Source organism: Homalodisca vitripennis, chromosome 4 (assembly GCF_021130785.1).
Source record: "Homalodisca vitripennis isolate AUS2020 chromosome 4, UT_GWSS_2.1, whole genome shotgun sequence".
Lineage (NCBI taxonomy): Eukaryota > Metazoa > Arthropoda > Insecta > Hemiptera > Cicadellidae > Homalodisca > Homalodisca vitripennis.
Genome location: NC_060210.1, coordinates 64,401,632 through 64,426,246, shown reverse-complemented (window position 1 = coordinate 64,426,246; position 24,615 = coordinate 64,401,632). Strand labels below are relative to the sequence as shown.

Below are 24,615 nucleotides of genomic sequence, written 5' to 3'. Positions count from 1 at the left end.
CTTGCTAATACAAACATGGTAAAAATGTAACCTGTTTTAGTCATCAAAAGACTGGATAAAATGGATTCACATTTAAAATTGGAGTTAAAAAATTTGTTTATTTATAATTTAAATATATGTTTTTTTTAGATCGTTAATGGTAAATCTCAAAAACAACTCATCCTTCTTTTTTACAAATATAAATAAAACATTGTGGCATACAATCAATCAATCATCAATCCTTTATTAACATTTTCTTTGAGAAAAGCAATAGAGTCATATTTTTTACAAAATTGTAAATCATAGTACATATTTAGGACAGAGCAAGTGAACATGCAGTCATTTTTTTACAAAAACAAGAAATAAAGAACAGATATAGCATATATTACAGTAATAAAAGATACCTAAGTACGAGTGTTGAGTACAGTAACGACTACCAGACATAACTACAATTGATTGTTCAGATAGAAAGAGCAATCACTTCTGAGAAAACAAGTCATACATAACTATTAGAGAGTTACTCACGTATTTTGAAATGTTATTGTAACATGCAGTTGAATTAGTGGAAATAGTCGTAATTTATCTACGACTTGGAATATGTAAAACTACAATTTAAAATATGGAAAGTTTAATTATTTGTTCACTACATTTCACTAACTTTCATGTGACTCATATGGCTTTTCCAAACCATGAAATCTTTAACATTTTAACATTATCTGTAAATTGCAAACTAAACAGTTGTGATAAAAATTTCCCACAACATGGAATACAAACTTTAAAAATCTGACTTCATAATTGTTCATTGATCAAGCAAAAGTATTAATTTATGAACAAAAGTGTGTCTTACTGTAAAAAGAAAAGTAATTTTGTACAACTAAATAACTACTTGAGTATTAATTTTTAAACTAACAATCAAGGGGTTAATATATGAGGTGTGTTCAAAAATTAATGGGAATTTTTAAGTCTCACGGATTTGAAGTATCCGATTATCAAGAGTTTCATTATGTTGGTACTCATGCTTCTGAAGTATAATAAAATTTCCAGCTGTATTCATTGTTTAATTTTTTAGAGGCAGCTGCTAAGGTTAGATGTGTTTTATGAACATAGCGATTTTCTTATATTTAAAAAAATTGATAACATAATTTGTATCAAATTTTGTGTGGAAAGTAAAATAGTGTTGGAAATGTTAAGAAAGGCCTATGGTGAGTCTGCTGTGAGTAAAACAAGGTTTTATAAGTGGTATAAATGTTTCAAAGAAGACATTGAAGATGGCAAATGTTCCGGATGACCCAGTATATCAACAACTGATGAAAAAGTGAAAATGTGGAAGAAACGGTTATGAACAATCACTGTATTATGACCAGAGAAGTTGCTGATGATGCTGGCATATCTATTGTCACAGGCCATGAATTTTTTTGAATGCGAACGAAACGTGTGGCAGCAAAATGTATTCAAAATTATTGAGTTTTGAACAAAAACAGCTGCAAATGGAAGTTGTTCAGGAGTCACTAAATGAAGTCTACAATTAAATTACCGAAACATGTTATAATAGGTGACGAATCATGGGTTTACTGTATGACGTCAAGAGTAAGGGTCAATCATCTCATTGGAGGTATTCTGGATTGCCAAGCCGAAAAAGGCTCGACAAGTGCAGTCAAACGTGAAAATTATGCTTACTCTATTGTTCAATTTTAATGGCATAGTGCATAATGAAATCTTGCGACAAGGTCAAATGGTCAATAAGGAGTACCTGCAAGTTAACGCCGTTTGCATGAAGCAATACGAAAAAACACCTGGATTTGTGGCAAAACAATTCATGGCTTTTGTACTGTAGCGATGCATCTGTTCACACTTCATTACCTGTTCTTTAATTTTTTGCCAAAAACAGTACTGTAACGATGCCCCCACCCTTCATATTCTTCAGACATGGGTCCATGTGACTTTTTTTATTTCCAAAAATAAAGAAAACTTTAAAGGGCCATTGTTTTACAAGCACAGCTGACATTAAAAGTGCTTCACTGTTCATCGAGTTAAAAAGTATTTTCAGGATTGGAGAAGAAGCACTGGTACAAATAGATATTATCTAATTGGGACTAACTTGAAGGTGACAACATTAATGTAAATGAATAAATAAATATTTTCTCAAAAAATGAAAATTCCCATTACTTTTTTAACCTACCTCGTATTGTAGTTTCTAGCAAAAACAGTTAATTGTTTAATGTAAAAAATTAGACCTTAACTACAGTTTTAAACCACATAAATACTACTCAAATTTAATTTATAACACTCTGTTCATGTTTCTGTAACAAAAACAATTTAAATATCATTTAACATTAATTGGATGTCATGAGAAGAATGTTCATGCAACTGAATGCATGATACCAGCAAACCACTGGAGGACTTTGGATATGGCTGTAAGACATGTTACAGCTCATATGATTCAGTCCGATACAAAGCCTTGTTCCAAAGTCTATTAATAATACTTGGTCAGTACAAACAGTCCTAAATATTATTCTAAAACAATTGAATTTACTGATATAATATCTATTTCTACTGAATAAAAACAACCCAAAATTTAACTAGTAAATTACACCAATTTCAGTAAGTGTGTACAGGTTATACATTTAGTTTACTTTTAGTTTATTATTTTTACATTTAGTAAATTAGTTTTATTATTTTTAAGTTGAGGGTATCCATTACAATTTAAAACACTTGGGTTATTGCAGTGACAGGTTGAGCTGTCACTACAATACTTAACAAGAATTTGCCAGAATTGTTTTAATACTTCTGTTTCTGTCACGTTTTGTTATTTCCATAAAAGTAATGAAAGTGTACAAATTCTACAATACATTTTTGTAGTTAGGATTACATTTTCCAGTAGAAACTAATACTAAATAAAATTGTATTAAATTTTTATCATATAAAGTAAGGCATTTATGTATAGATGAATGTCAAACAAAAGTTTGCAAACGGTGGATGCAAGTATGGGTGCCTCATGCAAACATGCACACGTTACCTTACCTTGACATTAACACTTTCACTGCCGATGTCATTTGATGTCGCGCATGGAATTCTTTAGACTGCCGATGTCTTTTGACAGCGCCGACTTTTACAGTAATAAAATGTATTTAAACATATTTAGACTTTAGCATTGATAGTCATTCGCTATTTCCATGTTTTTATTTCTTACTCTATGGATTATGATCTAAAATAATGTTGTTGGCAGTCATCTGGAATATCGGAAAAAAGTGGTTTGTTTACGAACTCGTCACATTGCAGCGGCCAGCCAGGCGTCCATTTGTTTTTGTTCTGCTAATTCATCATCTACATTATTGTTTTGCTTGCTATTACTTTAGTTTACAACGATTGTGATTAAATACAATGAATCGTGACAGTGAAAGTGATGATTTATTTTAAGATGACACAAATAATGATCCTGATTTTACTAACGATGGACTTGTTAACATTGTATTTACTCTAAAAACAAATATCAGCATAATAGTAATAAAACAAATTATTCTTGTGTTTTATAAATAATTGGTTTATTACAGAATTTTACAGTTTATTGTTTATTTTCAGCTTCAGATGAAGATTTTGATGATTGCCCTGGATCAAGTGGGTTAGGCCCCCAAACTAAAAAAAAACCATTTAGGTATATGTGGATTTCAATTGTAAATATTTGTAGCTATAGTGACAATAATGAAAATGCTGATGTTTTAGGTAAACTTTTAATTTTTTTATAAAAAACGTTATTTTTAAAATTTTTAAAACAAGACTTTACGTTTGAAAATATTTATACATGAGCAATTGTGTAGAAAGAGGAAGAATCCAGCTTTAAAATACATGTAAGGCCTATGGGTTTCTTATAATTGGTTAAAAAACTATATTTATTAAAAAATTGTTAAAACCGGAGAACAGTGAAAGTGTTAATGTTAGCAACTCAATTATGGTTAAAATTAAAATAGGGTTGCACAAATACCCAAGCAAACAACAGATTTGTTAAACTTTTTCAAATGTTAAGAATGTTTTCACGATTGTAGAGAACTAAACACAGTTGTGAAGTATTATATTTTTGCATATTTAAAAAAAAATATTTGCATTTGTTTAGAGTCAATATATAATAAATACCATAATATAAAATATAGAATAAAATTTCTACAAAAAATCAATGACAAAACTAATTTTAACAATTAGAATAATTGTAATGATAAAATGGAAGAAGTCATTCAAAACGCTTTTAAGAATAATTTAAATATTATGTTTTAGAGGTACCTCAGGCTTTAACTTTACTAACTTTATTAACTCTTTTAAGGGTTGGCGTTAATAAATAGAAAAAATTTTATCATTTAAAAAGTTTTAAAATTATCAAAGAAAAAGTAAGATAGATCATGGGATAATTGTGAACTAGAAGAAGTGAAGAGAGTTTCTTTGAAAAGAAAGAATATTTATGATGATTTATGCATTCATTACTTATGTAGAGGAGGAGGGTACAAACTGTGAAAAACGGACGAGAACAGCTGGAGATGATAGGATTTCGGGCATCTGCCATCATTATATGTTACAGAATGTATAACACAACATTTCAAGGATTGAAATCCACCCTCTCTGTTAGGTGTAAAGAAAATTAATACTTAAACATGTACTTAAAACCTACAACATGTGGCAATGGATTGCCATTAAAAAAAGAAAGGAATCCCAGTGTCCCATTATTGCTTTTGCTGGTATAACGTGTATTTGTGCTCTTGACTTCTGTGTAGTTACTATGCCTGGGTTCATTTTCTCCTGTCTGGACTTCAAGCAATTAGCGGGTATGATTCCATTCTTTTCTTTTTTTGTGGCAGTTCAGTTCTTGGCCAAACATTGTAGGTTTTAAGCACATTTCTATTTATTAATTTTCTTATACCTGACGAAGAGCATAGATCTCAATCCTCGATAAGCAGTGTTAAACATTTTGTAACATATAACGAATGTAAATGTCCTAATTCCTATTATCCTTCCAAAGCTTCCAATGTCAATCGTAAACTTAAACAAGTAACTGGAAATAAAAACCGTTATGAAGAACATGACAACGTCAAGGCTTTCATTTACAGGGAAAGTGAAGTCACAGTGTTTGTGTCGCGAAAAAACATGTAGTTCGTAAAATTTCAATAGAAGTAATAATTTTCAATACTTTTGAATCAATATTTGCTTGTGTTGATTTCACTAGTGAAGTGTAATATTTTCACTCCTTCCCACCATGACCATTGTAATTGTAATTTTAAATCTGTTCATAAATATTGAATAGATTGCATTATAAAATAAATTTTGAAATAAGGACTGTGACCACAACAAACCTATGATAAGATAAAATGGAATATTATAACACATAACTATACAAACAAGATAACTAATGGGCTGATAAATTGAGATTTAATGTTTGTGATATCATTTTACACATAATGGGTATTAGGCGAACACCGTCATAAAAATAATCAATTTAATTGCCTGATCGTTATACACTCACAGATGTGTCAAATTTTTCTGAACATTGGAATGAAGGGATGATAAATTACCAATTAGTGACTGTTTGTGTTGAGTACAAAATCTAAAATAACTTGTAATATAGTTGGTACTGTTGGGAAATTGAAGGTGTTTACAAGAATTTTTACTTCAAATTGCAAAAATGTTCCACCACTAGGAAGGTGCTTTTAACTTTTTTTACAAAAAAAATCTACTTTACACTGTATGAGCCACTTGTGGCATTAAAAAAGTTGCGTATCGCATAAGTTGCTTGTCAGGTTGGCACATTTCTCATTCCACAAATATATTTTAACCATTTTAATGTAATAAACATAGGAAATATGAAATGAAATGTTTTTATAATAAAACAAGGATATAAATGTATTTATTAACGATACAATGAATGTAATAATCTGCAGATGTATGTAGTGTCTAGCAGTTTGTATGGATGACAAAAACAGACAGAGCAATTTTCACATGGTTAAAAAATTTGGAGTTAGTGTACACCAATAAAAGTGGATATTTCTACTAAAAATGTAACAAAAAGACCATGCAAAGTAATGTTACAATTATGCCAAGAAACTGGCAGAGTATTCAAATAACCATAACTTTACAAATAAGCAAATCTTTTATTTTTAAGTCTTTTTTGTAAGAAACATAAGATCCTGTACATAACATTTTATTATAATCAGCCAATCTTTATGAAGTTAAGATGGGAAAGACTTCCTACCAGAACTATCAAATTTTACTAGCTTTCATATTGAAACAAATTGATCGATATTCTAATTTTTTTAAACTGTTTTTGAATTTAAAATAGACAATAACAAATTCTGTATTTACAAATGTGTTTACAATATTGTAACATTGCAATAGGTTTACAATTTATTAAAAATCACATGTCACAAATAGAATTTAATATATAAGTTTATAAGAAATGTCAGACAGTAAAAAGTCCAGTTTTGGTGGGAAAACTGGCAGAAGAACAGGTATGTTGAAAAACGGACAAAACTCAAAAGCTCATTTTATGAAATAGTATTTTTCACATCATAATAAATAACTGATAATAGTAAAACTAGTAATTTTATTTAAAAACAAAATACATTGTTCAGTATACAAACCCTTATGACAAAATTATGTGACAAATCAATTACTGTCTTCATGATTTTCCTTGATCAGCATTTGGATTTGAGAACTTTGGATTACATAGGCCAGATTATCGAGAGTCTACTTTTTGATCTAACCAAATTGTAGAGTATATAATAAGAATTCACATTTAAGTATGAATTAATCCTTTTAGGTAAGAAATACACACCTTAAAATTTCATACCCTCTTTTATAACATGATGGAAAAACTACATAACTGTAAACCATGTGTTTTGTAAGGGTTTCAGAAAAAAATATTATTTCTAATTCTATGTATTATTTTAATCCTTATGGTACCAAAATATTCAGTATCAACAAAACTTACTTTCGATGAAAAGAGTATTAAAATTAGAAATATCTATTTTTACTGTGAGAGATAACATATTATGAAAGTTCAATTAATATCTTATATTACTACCGATTTGTAAGGTGTAAAAGACCATTTATAAACAAAAGCTGCTATCTACATTCATCATCATAGCTGGCAAAAACAGGTTTCCACGGCAACGTTTAACAAGTCAAAGGCATTTAAAATCTTAATTCAAAATATTATTTTGATTTACTAGCTTGTGTACTCTAAGTAAGTCACATAAAATGTCTATTTTTTAAATATCTGCTGCATGTAAAGAAGTAAAAATTGGAGTAGCAGTATACTGCTGCCTGGTCTTTTTCGGCAGTTTCACGAAGGGCAGTGACTACAGTTTGATTCTAAAAGGGTTAAAAAGATTTTATTATATTCAAATTACATTCTTTCATCTATTTTCTTATATTTTTACAACTTAACAGCTCTTCATATTTGTAAAATTTAATGAAAAAATGTTAAAACAAATACATGCAATGTAGTTAGAGTTAACATACGGGTCTTAATGTAAACCAGCTACTACTTAAGGTTCCTCCTCCTTATCCCTTATGTAAGGGGACTCATCACACAAACATAAATTTTATATTCAGAATTTATTATGAGAGATTTACTACTATTAGTGATTTGTCAATTCTGTCATGATTATATAAATATTTTTTTAAATAGTAAATCATTCTTGAAACTTGACAAGCAATAGGTGCAGAAACTGTACATGATGCCATATGGTGCTTGGTGAGGTTAAAAAAAATTAATTACGCTTACAATATTTCATTCTGTAAAATTACTGCTTGGTTTGATTAATAATATGACAAGCAAGCAATACTTACAAAGCCTATTGAAAATCTTACAACATTTATATTGAAATAAAAACAATTCAAAAGCAAAGCCTACTTAATTGAAATAAGAAACCATTCAATTAAACCAAACCTTCAAAGATTACAAATAGGTGCATAAGCTTAAAAAATAAAAAATCAAGGCAAAAACGTAAAAAGTTAAAAATACATATAAAAGTGAACAGACCTGAACTCCTCTGTATCAGTAGACAGATCATGTTCCATGTGTAACATGACTTGAACCACCTCGGACACTATAATGGGCCAGAGAGAGGTGACATGGTGAGGGGACATGCGTAACAGTAACACACGAAAACACAGGAACACCTGTGACTGTACCCCTGGAACCACCTGGGGCAGACGTAGACTCTCGGCCAGTCTCTCTGTAACCACAACATGGAAGTGATAAGTTACATTATAAACCTGCAGCTAGAAATAGTCTCACACTTAAGCATAATAATTTGGAACTGTTGAGATGATGAGCATCAAGAACTGTAAAAGTCTTCTCTTCCAGATCGGTAAAATGTTGTGGCTTTGTTATCTATTGAGGATGCAGAGGCATTCTTATCTACAGGTTTTAGGCAGGTCATCTGATTATTGCCCTCTTCTCCTCCACCCACTGGCGTACCCGAGGGGGGGACCTGGGATCAGTCCTATCAAAATTATTGATATTTCTGAAGCAAACTGACTGCACAAAAAGGTTCTAGGTTGAATAGTGTACATACATTTCCCATTTCTTTCAAATAAAATAATTGTTACTTGTTAGACCTATTTAAACACTGGAGTTACAACACTACTTGAGTCAATGACATTACGCATTTACCTAAGCAAACAGCAGAAAGCCTGCCAGTTCTGATTTGTTGTGTAGTGTTTTCACCGTGCCTACGTGCTGTTGTCACAGGAAACAAGCCTAGTTGCACTCACTAGATTTGTTTGAATTCGTGATTGGCCACTAGCACTTTTGTTGTATACTTAGTATAGTATAGATTAGTGTTGTCAAGTTGTGTATAAAACCTAAACCACTTATTAATTACTCTAGATAACTGACTTTACTCTGTAATGTAACGATTATGTAATACAGTCCTGCAATAGTAACAATACTCATACAAGACTTATAAGTATTACATTTAATGGGGAAGCCCCCAAACCAAAATCTGAGTGCGCCCCTGCCTCCACATATTATATGACAGCTCAAATACATATTAAATATGATTTGTTTTTGCAGCTATTACAGATCAATACAGTTTTTAGCATTTAATAAGCATCTCTTTTATATTTAAATATTTATAATAAATATATGTTATATATAAATATATTTATTATTATATTTTTTACATTAAAAATGTCCGTAGTTCATAGTATTACATCTCAAGCTTGCACATAGGCCGTCGTCACCTGTAAGCTCATGTCCCAAGACAATCAAATTACATATAACATAGTATGGTATGGTGGGAAGGGTTATTCAATGTGAATGTTGAGTTAAAATTATTCAGATATGAATAATAATTGGTTAAAATGAGGAAAATTACAAAATCCAAGATCAAGAGACTTGAGTTTTAGCCATCTTACTGAGGTTAGGATTCATTAACGCTCAGTCTAATCCCATGAATAAGGCAAATATTAGGGTTAATATATTGGATGGTTTGACTCTACAGTGTTGTATTCATATTTAATCTCTAATGCAAAGTTTTCTGCTGCTTTTACCTGCTCACAGGTAATTATTCATTATCCCTCAGTAACAGATTAAATGTCGTATCTATTGGCTACCAAAGATGCTGAACGGGAGCCCCATATTTGGCTTCCTCACATCCAATTCAACATCAATGAAAATATTAAAGTGCTCATGGTTTCAAAGAATCAAGAAACAAGAGCAACAGATCTTACTGGTTTCTGTGTCTCATGGAAACCTAACAAAGACAGACAGAACAACAACCGGATTGTGAGGAGAAATAACACACCTTGGATGTCCGGTGTGTGTTTGTGGAACTGATCCTTTTCACTGCACAGGATGACGAAGGCCAAACGTTTGAGCAGCTGGGCTCGCTGCTCGTACTCCTGCTCCCTGCTGGAGAACAGGCTCAACGAGTTTCCCTGACCTCCAGACACTCGACCTGTCAAAATCATGGGCTTCAATTTATTACAAAAAATTACAATGGATTATGTTTGCAGCATACATATACTAAACTTACTATATACACATAGTATGGGCATATTACAAGTTACTATACTCTCTACTCACTGTATGACATTCAGCTGATCCAAGACTGTTTGCACTAATTTTGCACTTTACCCATTCAATAAAATAAGGACATTTTACAACGTGAAATGACTTCACAAAATCTTTGTTTGTATTAATGGATTTTATAATTCAAACATAACATCTAACAACACTATTATTCTTATTATTATTCCAATCTATATTTATCAGCAGCACAGTTACTTCAAAATAGTGAATGATGATTGGTTATTTTGAAAATAAACACTCCAATAATACACTTTTTAATTTTGTGAGGCCTTTCGTGTTCAAGGAACACATTATCAGACACGAAAGGCCTCAAACAAATAAAAAGTGAATGTCACAAATGCATTTTTGTCTCAATGACGAAAGTATACCAATACCGTACAACTAAAACATTACTGCAGTCAATATGAGTCTGTTCCGGTTGTTTAAATTCACTCCCAGTCTAATTTAATTTACTGTTTCACTATTGAATTACGCTTTTGGACTAACCAAGAGTATTATCATATATGTTTGTTTTGGAATCCAACATAGGTTAATTTCTGGTGCTGAAGTGAGTTTGGTGTTTTCAATGATCAAGAAATATGTATGAGTGTATATGCTTCTGATATAAGTGGAAGAGTGTGTTATCCATTTACTTTTCATGAACTACAGTAACTATTTTGCCATACACAATATCAAAAGAGCTAACCAGATTTGATTACCTTATGTGGAAACCTTCACAGATTTGTTTACTAAAGTAGTTTTTATAACAGCATTTAAATAGTATATCCAATGATGGTTTATTGATCATTGATGCAATCTACATTTAAAATTAAATAATAACTTCGTCTTTGCAATATGGATTACGCTACTAATCAAGCACTTTACAATAGTTCAATATTTTCTAAAATTTAAATGTAAACAAACGTTTCTGCCTCTTTGATGAACTTCAGCTGGAAGCTGTAATACAAAGTATCAATGTATTACATGTTGTTGTGCAGTCTGCCAATGTAAAACAATCCAAAACCAACAAAAATTTATAAATAAAAAATTATTCAAATACATAATTTAAATTGGACCGAATTTTAAATCTAAACCATTCTCGAATCCATCTGAAGACACACGAAACATTTCATTAAAATCGGTCGAGCCGTTTCGGAGGAGTTCAGTGACATACACAAGCAGACAAGAATTATATAAATAAAAATGTAAGATATCTGTAACAGTTTGAGTTAATACACAGATACATGAATTGGCTATCAAACCAAAACTCGAGATTATAAAAGTTGACTGCACGTAATATTTATTAAAACCAAAACTGACCCATGAGATCACGGAAGGTAGCTGTGTCCTGGGACATGAGGTTATCCACAATCGTTTTCCAAAAGATGAGTGTCCGTGCTTCCATTTGGAATAGTGTAGGCTCCAACAGCAAGTCCATGGCGTCCTTCCTCCACGCCTTCCGAGTGTACTGGAACCCACTGAGACTGGCCAGCAGCTGTGAACTGGCATACAGACTGGCTGCGTTCCTCTGACTGTCACACACAGGACAAACACCACTCTCAGTACAGTTATTGTGCAAAATAATTACTGATGTCGTTTGGGAATATCTTTCCACAAGTTACACATGAAAACACATTGGAAATATGTGATACAAATTAAGTAACCAGTTTTTTATGGGAAAGTTAAATGTGGGTTTTTATGTATTTAACCTGCAATATGAAGTATTCTGATGATGAAATAAAGATTATCACACAATATAAATAAATTATATATACTATTTACAACACAGTTCACTCCTTTTAGTGTTTTAATAAGTACCAGTTGGCAAAACAAGTCACATTGTGCCAAGCACAGATCTGCTTCACAATCAGAGCACATGTAGGGTATTTCTCACCCACCATCATCAACTTCAGCAATACCTTAATGTAACAAACTGCTATAAAAATCATTATACAGTACTTGTCATGTCTTGGTTGGTAAATTGGGTCCGCAACCCGATCGTTATTATCCTCATAAAAATCACACTGCAGAATGCTTAACTCAGAACTATGGATTCATGAAAATCTATAAATTATAAAATCTCATCATTGTTATTACAACCCTGCCATTCCAACTGAAACATAATCAAAATTTGAAATACAAATCTTGCAATAGTAACTTTAAAAACACACCTAAAAAACTAGAAAACGTAACGTTCTCAAAGGACCTGGTGAATCTTCACTAGGTGCTTTAGTAATAGTTGACTGACAGAGTCCAATAACAATATTAAACAGCACTTCTGTGGAGTTGTGATCGTTATAATAAACACTAAAATAGGCCAATGAATATCATCCAAAGCTATCAGGCGTCATGTCACCAAGCATCTGTTTGGAACCATGATCAATTGGCTATCAAACCAAAACTCGAGATTATAAAAGTTGACTGCACGTAATATTTATTAAACCCAAAACTGACCCATGAGATCACGGAAGGTAGCTGTGTCCTGGGACATGAGGTTATCCACAATCGTTTTCCAAAAGATGAGTGGCAATCAGACGGTTAAATCTAATCCATAGTAACACAAAGTTACATAAACATATAATTACGATTGTGTGTGTCCAAAAGTAGGCCCCTTTCTAGTTACAGCGGTGCATAGTAACTTTATTTGCTCATACTGTATGAAGACATCAGCATTTTCAATTTCAGCTATAGAATTGTGGTGGTCCATCAATTAATTTCACAAATATGAAAATCTATTACAAGTGTTAAGAAAACTTGGATAGACTGAATATAAAGTAACTCACGTGTGGTTTTTAAGGTAGGGCGTGACGTTGTACATAAGAGTGGTGAGCAGTGTTACCACCCTTTCCTTCTCTTGGCTGCCATAACTGACATCCAGCAGGGGTGCCAACAGTTGAGCCAACACAGTCAGGGCTGCCACACTGTACTGTGCTACTGATGTAGTTGCACTGTTGTCTGTAACATGTAGCTTGTCAGTTGATTCATCCAACATTTAAGTCATTAAAGCATGACAGTAATTCTTAATGGTGTTAAAAATAATATTAAATTTAACTAAGGAGTAATATCAGATTTTGCTAATACAGTATTTATTACCTCATTACATTTTACAATAAAAAAATAGATACAAAGAGATAACGATAATCAAAATTATACAAATTTAAAATTAACGTAGCAAAGTGACTACTTTTCATTGACATGTCTGGAAAGATCTCTTGTTGCAATATTGAATTTGAGATTTGGATAATTAGGGTTTAACCAATGCTGCTACTGCTCTTTTAACAATTATTTGCACTAAAATTGCTTTTATGTATTTTATGATTCCTTATTTTTTTAATTATCTATACCACACAGAACATTTGTACCATTCACACTGATTTTATAAAAATCTCAGTTTAAAAGTATAAGTAAAAACTAGACACCAAAACTATATTTTAGAATCCAACAATGGCCAGCACCCATTAGGTCATGTTAATCTTACTTTGATCATGTAAATTCCACTAAAAAGCTAATAATTAATCTAACATACAATAACAAGTAAATAATAAAACAAGAAACAAAAACACCACATAAATAAAGATAATACAAACAGAAGCATTAGTATAAGCTAGCAGATAAAGTTATATCCCAGTGAATTGAAGAAGAGCTAAACCACAGTTCAAAATAGAATTGTTACCAATAAATAATACCAATAATTAAATTCAAGAAATAAACTCATCATTTTACTTACCTTTAATTGTGATTATTTTGTCCATATAACTTAGAATTTAAAAAAATGTTTATTTATTAGGCTAGAGAAAAATAATCAAGTCTTAAGTTAATTATTAATTTTATATACTTAAATTTTATGAGAACATAAATTTTGGTACATGGTATGAAAACCAAGTAACACAATATTTTAAGGTTATTTAGACTACAAGAGCCAAAATTCAAATAAAATTAATTTTATAATTAAATTTATTGCATTTCTTGTCTACTTCATATTTTAATTGTGGGAAAACTAGAAATATAGCATCTGTAACTACTCGATAGTTGAATGCTTGTTTCCCCCCTCCCCCCACACCAATACTCTGTAGAATAGTTTTATTAACATTTATTACTTATTAAGAGTACCTCAAACACTAAAACTGAAATAAATAAACACAAGCTTTAAATCTTTGATGCTACCATTTTCTTCTCAAGCTCTGAATTTAGAGGATGCTACATTTAATAAGCTGCAGCATTCTTGAAAAACAACAGCTTTGTCTAATTTTGTTGTTGAATGGCCAAATAGTTTGTGAATTAGAATGTGACAAATAGTAAAAAATGTTTCAAAATAACATTATTTAGATTTTATTGTTTTATCAGCATGAAGTTAGATTCTAACATAGAGTAGTCTTTTGGTTTCTTTTACATTGATTAAAAAGTTGAGACTCTATGTATAAAAAAAAATCAAAGATAAAGTTGTGAAAATAAGTAACACGCAGAAAAAAAAGACAATAAAAAACAATAATTTAAAACATGAGTTTTGTATATTTCCACAAGAATTAAGATTGTCCTAATATCATTATAATATGGACTTAATATTTATGCCCATATTAATTGAAACTCCATACAGACCAATTTATTAAGTCAACCGTTAGTTGAAATGGGATTCATAGTTCTAGGCAGTTAAAAAGAAATTATAAACCGTATCAAACAGAACAGAAAGCTCAAATAAATAATTTATACAATATCATAAAATGTTCTTAAGATTTTAGATATTGTTCTTAATGATCTTTATTAGATGATAGACAAACAAAAGATAAAATACGCAATCTTTACCACCACCTTGTATTTTCAGCTGCCTGACATTTTCAATTATCCAATTCTCTTTTACTCAATTTCTAATCCTCGGTAAAAGTGAGTGTGATTGTATTTGTTAATTTTAGTTTGTGCATGTTTCAGGTTATGGTTTATGATTACTATCCTGTGTATTGCGTGCTTCCTTGAGTTGTGTATCACAACGGATACAATAGTATGAATTGTTTAGTTTAACTTGTTCACAAGTTGTTTTTTATATGTTTTACTGGCTAGTTTTGCTAACTTCATAAAATATTTTGAAGTGTAATATATCAATGAATAATATAATCAAACTACATATGTTTAAAGTATAACAATGTTAATAGCAGTTTTAGTATATATTACTTGAAGGGAAAATATATGTTAAATAAAAATACTTATAATACATTATTTATTTATCAGTTTCATAGAAAATCCCAAATAGCCACATTTGTTGTATATTTAGTTATTAACACAGAAGTATATAATATTGTGGAATATTCTTGTTAATATCATTAATGATTCTTTTATTTACTTTATAAAGTAAAAAACAACAATTTCCCACTTATCTACATTTTGTTTGTTTGCACATTTCATAAAACTTCTCAAATTTATACACAATGTGTGATATTCTATTTATGTCTGGTAAATAATATCCCAAAAACAAAACACGGCAACAAATCAGTCAACATAAGCTTAAAGAATAAATTCTTTTTAATATAGCACCTTTTGCAACTATTACTTGAATTTAAAAAATGTTTCATAAAGTACCCAGATGTTATTAAAATACTAGTTAAAAAAATCAGATAGTTTAGTTTTCCTACATTTTTTGTAAGAAGAAATACACACACACACGCACGCACGCACACACACACATATATATATATAATTATTCCTAATAATTGTTATGTGTCCTGAAAAATGACATTATTTCATGTTTTTATTAATGTTTTAATACAGAGTCTGATCCCCTTTTAAGCCTTATCCTGGCTGGACCACTCACTGGCCTTTGTGAGGATCTTATCAAATAGAACATGGAGGAGAATCTATACAGTACAAGGTTAATGGTACTGATAAAAAGTACAAAAGTCATAGACAGGTTTTCTAACGCAAATCCAAAGTCATAAGCTCCCCTGATATTTGCAGTTACTGAACAATACGACAATATTAAATAAATTTACTTCACAGTTTTATATATTTTAACCTTTATTGAATTTGGTTTAGAATGAAACAGAAACATCACCATAAAAACAGTAAATAATATTTCTAACTGATAAACTGCAAATCAATCTAGTTTGTGTTGGAGGTTACCCGACTGACCTAAAGGAGAGTAACTGGCATAATACACTTACTTTCTCTATAGTTTTGCAATTTCAGAAGTATATAATCCATACGTATAGAAAATACCTGTCTAAATGTTAAGCGACACCACACTATTAAAACACATTAGATACTGGAGACAATCTTCAGTCAGCTAAAGATACAGAATAAATTGAATTCCAAGGAATTATTGTTTTTAGTATAATACAATCTAGATTCAACATTTCACTATAATGTGTTAAAACAAGTATCAAAGAAACTAACTATCCCACTATTTGTGTAAAAATGCAACTCACTTTAAAATTAATTTTTGAGAAGCAGTATATTTAATTACACAAAATAATGAATGAATACTTTACTTTTTAGTGTCCAGCATTTACCACTTTTTGGGGGATTGTATTTTAATGTTAAGTTCAATATTTACATGTAAACAATAATAAAATGAACATCTGCTTTTAAATCAACATGATTATTGAGTTTTGAGCTCTTTGAACTGAGCACCCAGTTTAAAGTACAATATATTATTAAATGTGATATTAAAACTCTGAAGACAGGCAAAGACCATTCACTAACTACGATTAAATTACTGATAAGTAACTCAAACATGATTGATTAGGTTTATGAGCTATGTCTAAGACCCACAGGCAACTAACATTTAATTTGACGACTATTTTGCTTTTCTAACTTAACACTTTCAACTATATATTTTAAATCCTGAAAATTATTTCATATATCACTAAAAGCTGTTAAAAGTGACAAAAAATTTCTGTTTTCCTAGTTCACATATGGGTGTCTCGATATTTTCAGAGACTGCACAGAACAGTTAACCTGTGGGTAACGAACCTGCCAATCCAACAGAATGGTGGGAAATGAAAGTTTTATAATCTACAATAGTTGAAAGAGTTAAAAAATACTCTCCAAAAGAAAAAGTAGTAAGGCCGCCAAACTATCAGAACTAGAACTAACAAAGATGAGGGGATGGGATTCCCTCTGCTAACAACAGACATGCAAGACTCATGCTACACTCTACACTGCTTTTAATGTGCGAGATATGAAACTGATCATGAAACCATCCAGAACAGGAGATGAATGAATATGTACAAGTCAACTAAAAGAAACTAAATCGAAAAGCAAGCTGTCTGTGCAAGGCAAAACCATTTTAGTCTAGTTAAAAAAATGTTCCACAGATAAATAATTTACAATGAATATCAATAGTAATTTTTTATTTTAAATTCATTTTAATCATCTTGTAAAACATTTGCTACTATCTAAATTCTATAAATAATTTGAAATTCTGACTCGAGTTTAATGTATATATTTATTTTAAAATAAGCAAATTTTAAACTATACTACATTGGAAAAAACAAAATGAGCTACAGTAGAACCCCTCATATCCGGCCTCGGTTTTACCGCACCTCGGTTTATCCGGCCACTTCCCGGAAGCCAATATCGAAATTTATTTACCACGGCTTGCAGACGCGCAGTTGCACGCACTAGTCTCCCACGACTCCTGCGTTATTTTTGTGTATCTATTTGTTTACATTTTCCTGTGTTGTCCTCAGTTGAGCTAATAGGTTTAACCTGTAAACAGTTCGTTGATTATTTCCAGTGCGGTTAGTACAGTACAGTACAATTGTTTTGTTTCGTCAAGTGCTGTGTACTGTAGGTTGGTTTATCCGGCCGAATCGTTATCCGGCCAGGGGCTCGGTCCCGTGGTGGCCGGATATGAGGGGTAATTATAAATCAGCATTTAAAACATACAGTGTAAGGGAAACCAAGAAAACAAACAAAAAAGAAAAGTTGTATCAATTAATTATGTTCCTAATGAACAGCTATGATTACAAACAAAACTTTATATTCAATTATATACTACAACGTACGTTAGTACGTACAACGCTAGATTGTGTATTGCAAAAAAACAAAACTTACACACCACCTAAGAAGACCAAGTTCAGAAGGAAATGAATGACATCGCCTATTGCCCACCAATCACAGTTCCGGACAAGGAAGATGCGGTGAGAGAGAGTGTGATTATGTACAGATGTTTGTGAGGCAAGCAGCGTCAGCGACCAACGACCACGAGCACATGCCCTAGCCCCGCCACAGACATCTATACTTACTTTGCAAGCCGTCCCTCTCTACAGGGAAATTTCCCTCATGCACAAATGATCGGGAAAACCATTGGTGGAGCGCTCGGATTTGCAGCTTTTCAGCGTCTTGGCGAATCTTTTTCGTCACCCTTTTCAGTTTCGATTTGGACTTTATCTTCTTTTGCGGTGAAACATCGTAAGAGGTTAGGTTGTCAATGCCGTTAACCACTGGCTCTGACTCTATTTCCTCATCTAGAGGGATCACAACGGAAGGTAAAGTGGAGCCGTCTACAGCACAGGCTACCCACTTGGCTACTCTACTCCTCTAGGCTAATTTCATTATTGCAAAAACATCTCAAAAATAAAATTCTAAATATTTTCACAGCTCACTTCAAAAAGGCATTGTAAGGTGCTTGTTACTAAAAATATAAAATAAACTCAATTAAATTTTAAAAATCAGTTATAACATACAATATTGTGTTCAAATATATTACGTGGTGTAATTGATTTTGACAATTTATTTACTTTTACATATTTCCTTGTCCAAAACTGATTTCAAATCACTAAGATCTTCTTGATAATTTATTCCCAATGAACTCATGATTTTATACTTACTAAATATTCTGCTGATGTGTTTTGAGAAATATATAATAATCATTCCCATCATTACTGTGCACTTTTACAATTTAAAACGCAAATCTGTGCAACTTAGGAAGCCTCTGTATAAATTTATACAATGGCAAAGCAAAGCGTATGTGCAATATTTTTACAAACAAATATGAGTACAAACACAAAAAGTTCCTTATTTAATTCTGTGAAAATATTTCCATACTATAAACTGAAAATGCTCAAATTGGGTCTTAAAATAAGAATTAGAAAATTTAGACGGTAAATATTGACAAATGAGGTTCTGAAACATGCAACAAAAATTAACATTAACATAAACACATTGTTAACATTTACAATAACATTAACACAGACTTCAAGAAGTCATGCTGACCCTATTACGAAACCCAAAACCATGCTCACTCAAGTTTTCATGCTGATAATTGAAACTTGAATAGTTGTCATATTATCAAATCAACACAATTCTAAGAAGAGTATACCACTTGAATTTAATTTTCTATTATGCTAACTGTTATATCAACTAAAGTGAATCCAAACAAAAACAAAATAAATCTTACGTTTTTTTCTAAATATAATAGAGCAATTTACAAGGGCCATCCTCTCTTATAAATCAGTAATTTATTCTATTCATTTGCTTGATATAGTTTAAGAGTTAAATAAATCCATAGGTTCCCACATCTCAAAGCCATTGTATGTACAATATTTTTGTATGTATGGTGTCTTTTCTTTCTTTTCAATGCCAATGATATCTATTTTCAAATATTTTCAAAGTTAAGCTCTCTCCAGCTTCCTCTTTTGTATTATAAACTGAGATCTAAAGGATCTCTAGTTTGCCATCTCTGGCATAAAAACACTTCTTGTAAGGAATCATCATCCAGTAAGGATTCCTTAACAGTTTTTTTAGAGTTAGATCCATTGTGGACCAGGCAGTAATGTATTTCCATCTACAATCTATATGCCATCAGCTACTTTCTTTTTTAGTTAAAAAACCTTTACGTCATACAATATTAAAATTAATGTACATTTCAACAAACTGGATAGTTTACAATTTGATTTGCTTCAGATTTACATGTTGTTGCCATTTTTGAGATCATAAATAGAAAATAGTTTTTTTTTAATATCTAAACATCTGACTGCTATAATAGCCCTAGCAACTTTATAAATATTGTAAAAAATTCTTTCATAAGCTGACCAATGTATTGCTTAAGTTTTACTTAATTTTGGTTATTGACATGCCTGTTTATATGTAAAATGCCAAGATCATGGCATTGTTTCATGTTTTATGAAACTATACAACTCAGAATAAAACTTCTATTTATTATTGTAATAATTTTAAATTCCATAGAATTAAAAGAAAAAAATTACAAACAAAAAGTTTTTCATGGTAAAATTATTTTTTATTTTTGTGATAAAGACTATGAAGTATAAGATTTTATTTTATAAAAGTAGAAATTAACAGTTTCTACATGATAAAAATATATATTTCATTTTTTATTACAAAGATTTGTGTTATAAAAAATATACTTATTGTCCTTCAATAAGTTAAGAATATTTCTCCGAACATCAACCAAATTTCCATTTTTAGCACAATCTTTTTAAGTTACATGTGAAATAAATTGCAGTGAAAAAATATGAATGTGAGCACTTCTGCATTTATACAACCTGAGTGAATAAATAAATTTATTTATTAAAAAACTTTCATCTAGGTTTTCTAGTTCACATTATGTTGACAAATATCTAACACAATTCTAATCTTGGAATATGGTTTCACTGTGGAAATCATCTAGAAGAACGTGAAATGTATGAGTGAAGGGTGCAGCTTTATCGTGATTGGTTGAATCTTACGCTAGAAGTGATGTAGACTAGTGACACGTGTGATCATGATCGCCTTTGAAATATGGTATCTGTATATGTTGAATGTGGGTAACTTAAATTGCTAATAAAACAACTTTTACTAATGAAAGATGAAATGTTTTTGGTACCTCCAAAGAGGAGATTCTAATATTAAAAATCACAAATGAACTCCAACTCGCTATTGAATGAACAGACTAAGTAAAAGAAAATGAAGAACAACTTTTTTGTTGAAGATGCATTAGTCTAGAATGTTAGACAACACAATATGGTTGAAAAGTTGTCAGAACTAGATGTATACCGAGTTGCCAATATTCACACAAAAAGTATTTTTCTTTCTATTGCATCCAACTAATTGCTTCTCATGTGAGTACAGTTTGTTTTATAACTCTTATTGTTAACCCATCCAATCGACATATCTAAACTGGTATGCCTACAAGTTGACCTATATGCTTCACTTACATGTTTATTTATTGAGCAAATTTTGTGAACAAAAAAATCACCGGTTAGCTATTGATACACTAAATGCACTTGTTTGCTATTATTAGAAGTTTGGAGCAATGAAGAGTTCGTATTTCTGACAAAATGAAAGTGGAAGGGAAGGGCCATTCGTGAAGCCTAGCTACAACTGAAAAAATTGTGTAGCTGGGCTTCACATATAATCGATTCTGGGAACTGTACAACTCTACAAACTGCAATTTCAGAAATCTTATAAAAGAATGTTTTAAGAAGGTTACCTCAATGAGGAAAGTAATTGCAATACCCAGGATGAATTCCCTGCCTACAAAAAGCACCTTTTATAACAACCATTACTACAGTTACACCTAGTAAATTCACACCCCTAATTAATTTAAATTGTTCATTGATCTTTTTTCTTCCGCTTAAACTTCCACATATTTTTTACTTCCTCCTTCATTTTAAACATGACAAAAAATTCTCAATAAATAAAATTATTATGTCCAAGAACAAACAGATGAACTTGTACAAACATGTTGTGAGCAGGAAGTTCTAAAATTCTAAGCATATAATACATTTTAATACTTGAATCTGTATAACCCATCCTGTACTATTGTTTTCTTCTTTCAGTTTAATTTGAGACTTTTAAATACCTCCGATCTTTCACTACTTTCACACTGAATGTTTTACACAATGAAGAAACATGTGCACAGTTGCTACTTTCTTATAAGGAAAGAATAAAACCTACAAAAGCTAAACACACTAGTAAAATATATTGAGTAATATTGAAAAGGGGTTTGGTATTAGTGGCATATTATTACTCATACCCAACAGATGTTCGTAGATTGCAGGTATGATGCAAAGTCGGACAATCTTCATTAGTAGTAATAAATGAATGCATGCCATCTGTTGTCCTTTTTAATCAGAGAGGAGTGGTGGTGTAAATGATAACTGATGGATTAAAGAAAAAACTCCAGTACCATACACACAATTCTAAACTTAGGTAAAGTAAACAACCTCTGTGCTGACACCAAAACAAAGTTCACATTAGACTAGTTTAATCATTTAAAGAACTGATGTGTGTAACATGTTAAATATTAGTTACCCCACCAAACTTTCACTGTACATGATGACAATTTACAAGTATTTATCAATTTAATAGAAAATTCTCAGAAGATTTAAGAATGATTATTAAATGAAAATAAACATATCCATAATGCCAATTCAACATTTATTCCATTTTGACAGCTGTTGATTTCTTTAATAAGAAGTTTTTCAAATGTTTTGTAATACATATCATCTATCTTTTGCAATGCTTCATTCTGGAATAATTTTTAGAATAACTATGATTATTTTTGCTAAATGTTTTAAAATTCACACCTCACAAAAAATTGCAGGTTTTTTTATCAATAACCCAAATAGTGTAAGCGATCAGAGAATGCAATGTTAAGATAACTATGTATATGAGTAACATAACTATCATAATAACATGATAGCTTGTATAAGGAAAGTGGATAAATTTTACGTGTTACCTGTATGATAACTTTATCTTATTAGCTGTATTATGATGAAAGAAAAGACAAGTTGAACGTATCTTAATGTCAAACTTTTACTATCTTTCCATGTACAATAATCTTTTTGTACTCAATCAGATTAAATGACCCTTGTATATTAAAATTAGTAGAACAACTAGATTAACATTATTAAAATCAAGTGTAATAAATATTGTAAATAATATATACGTAAGTTATCAACATATAAATATCAATGCAGAGAAAAAATATTAATATAAACATTTATAATAAATAGGAATTTGCTTAGAGCATTTTAATCATATATTGAGAATATCACACACTTTATTTACTTACAAATATTGGAATATTTTTATATGATTTAAAATTTCATTGAACAAGACAGTATTAAAAAGTGAGAATACCATTAAAGAGAAAACTCTATATAATATTTTATTTTTTGGGCGTTATATATATATATAACACCAAAAAAATAAAATATTATTTTTTTATTAATTCTAATAAGAATAACATATGGCTCGGTTTAGATTCAGATATTTTACATTAATAAATGGCTGGGTAGATGAAACAATTTGTTTAGCATAAAAAATTTGCTATGTTTTTAAATGTCTCATTTCAAGTACTTGAAAGTGTAAAGAAAAAGAAATTAATAACTGATAACTGAAACCAGAAACCCATAAAATACATGTGATTGTGTGACATGGTAGACAACATCTCATGAAGGCATTGGGGACACCGCGTCTCAGAGAACATTGTAAAGTGGATGGCTAAAGGCCAAGAAAAGTCTCACGCATTAATATCAACATAGAGGTAGAAACTGCTAGGCTACATTTTTTTACCCGAGGTTGAGAATAAAGCAATTGCAGTACCTTCACCACTATGAACTACTTATAGTGGCTCAATGTATATGGTACCTTGATCACCAAGAACTACTTATAGTGGCTCGATGTGTACGGTACCGCGACCACCATGAACTACTTATAGTGGTTTGATGTGTATGGTACCTTGACCACCATGAACTACTTATAGTGGCTCGATGTGTACGGTACCGTGACCACCATGAACTACTTATAGTGGTTTGATGTGTATGGTACCTTGACCACCATGAACTACTTATAGTGGCTCGATGTGTACGGTACCGTGACCACCATGAACTACTTATAGTGGTTCGGTGTGTGCGGTGCCCTGACCACAATGAGCTACTTATAGTGACTCAGTGTGTGCAGTACTTTCACAACTATGAACTACTTATAGTAGCTCGGTGTGTATGGTACCTTGACCACCATGAACTATAGTGGCTCGTTGTGTACAGTACCTTGACCACCATGAACTACTTATAGTGGCTCGGTTTGTGCGGTGCCTTAACTGCCATGAGCTACAATAGCTCTGTGAACTATGTATCATTGCCCTTTTGTTTTTGATATATTACCTACAATTTCCTTGATGTTTTCATATTTTCTAAGGCACATACATTTTAACCTAAATATTACAAAATTTTATATTAACCCTTTCCGCTCGGAGCGGTAATGTTAGAATGTCCACAGGGATCGGATGGGCAGCAGTGTTGGCCACCGCCATTTCCTCTAGCGCGCGCATTTATTTTTAGAGTTGCGGTCCTCAGAGATCGGATGGTCAGTTGTGCTGTCCGTTCAATAATCGTACTAGCGCTCGGATGGACAGCAGCGTTGACCACAAGTTATAAACTCTTTTTTTTTATTCTGACGTATTTTTTTATAATACAACGCATTAAGATCAATCAGCTGTTTCATTACAAAGCTTGGAGATTGATCATCTGGTCAATATTGCATTCTAGGCTTTCGTTTTAGCGCGCTTTTAACCACATTGTCACTAGTGAGTTAACCTAAACGCATTATTAGAACGGATTGTTTATTATTATTAGTAT

General features: G+C 31.2%; 1 protein-coding gene across 4 annotated transcripts in view; it reads right to left on the bottom strand.

The window, feature by feature from the left end:
* Positions 1 to 24,615, bottom strand: part of LOC124359412 (protein dopey-1 homolog) — a 165,103-nt gene that overhangs the window by 9,710 nt on the left and 130,778 nt on the right. For 3 of the 4 annotated variants that reach the window (XM_046812136.1, XM_046812137.1, XM_046812139.1), the window contains 5 exons: positions 18,277 to 18,498; positions 12,823 to 12,994; positions 11,360 to 11,571; positions 9,774 to 9,926; positions 8,003 to 8,198 (listed from right to left, as the gene is read on the bottom strand). In XM_046812136.1, coding sequence (XP_046668092.1) covers positions 8,003 to 8,198; positions 9,774 to 9,926; positions 11,360 to 11,571; positions 12,823 to 12,994; positions 18,277 to 18,498 — 955 coding nt within the window. The remainder of the gene's footprint in view (positions 1 to 8,002; positions 8,199 to 9,773; positions 9,927 to 11,359; positions 11,572 to 12,822; positions 12,995 to 18,276; positions 18,499 to 24,615) is intronic. The other variant, XM_046812138.1, reaches the window with a different exon arrangement.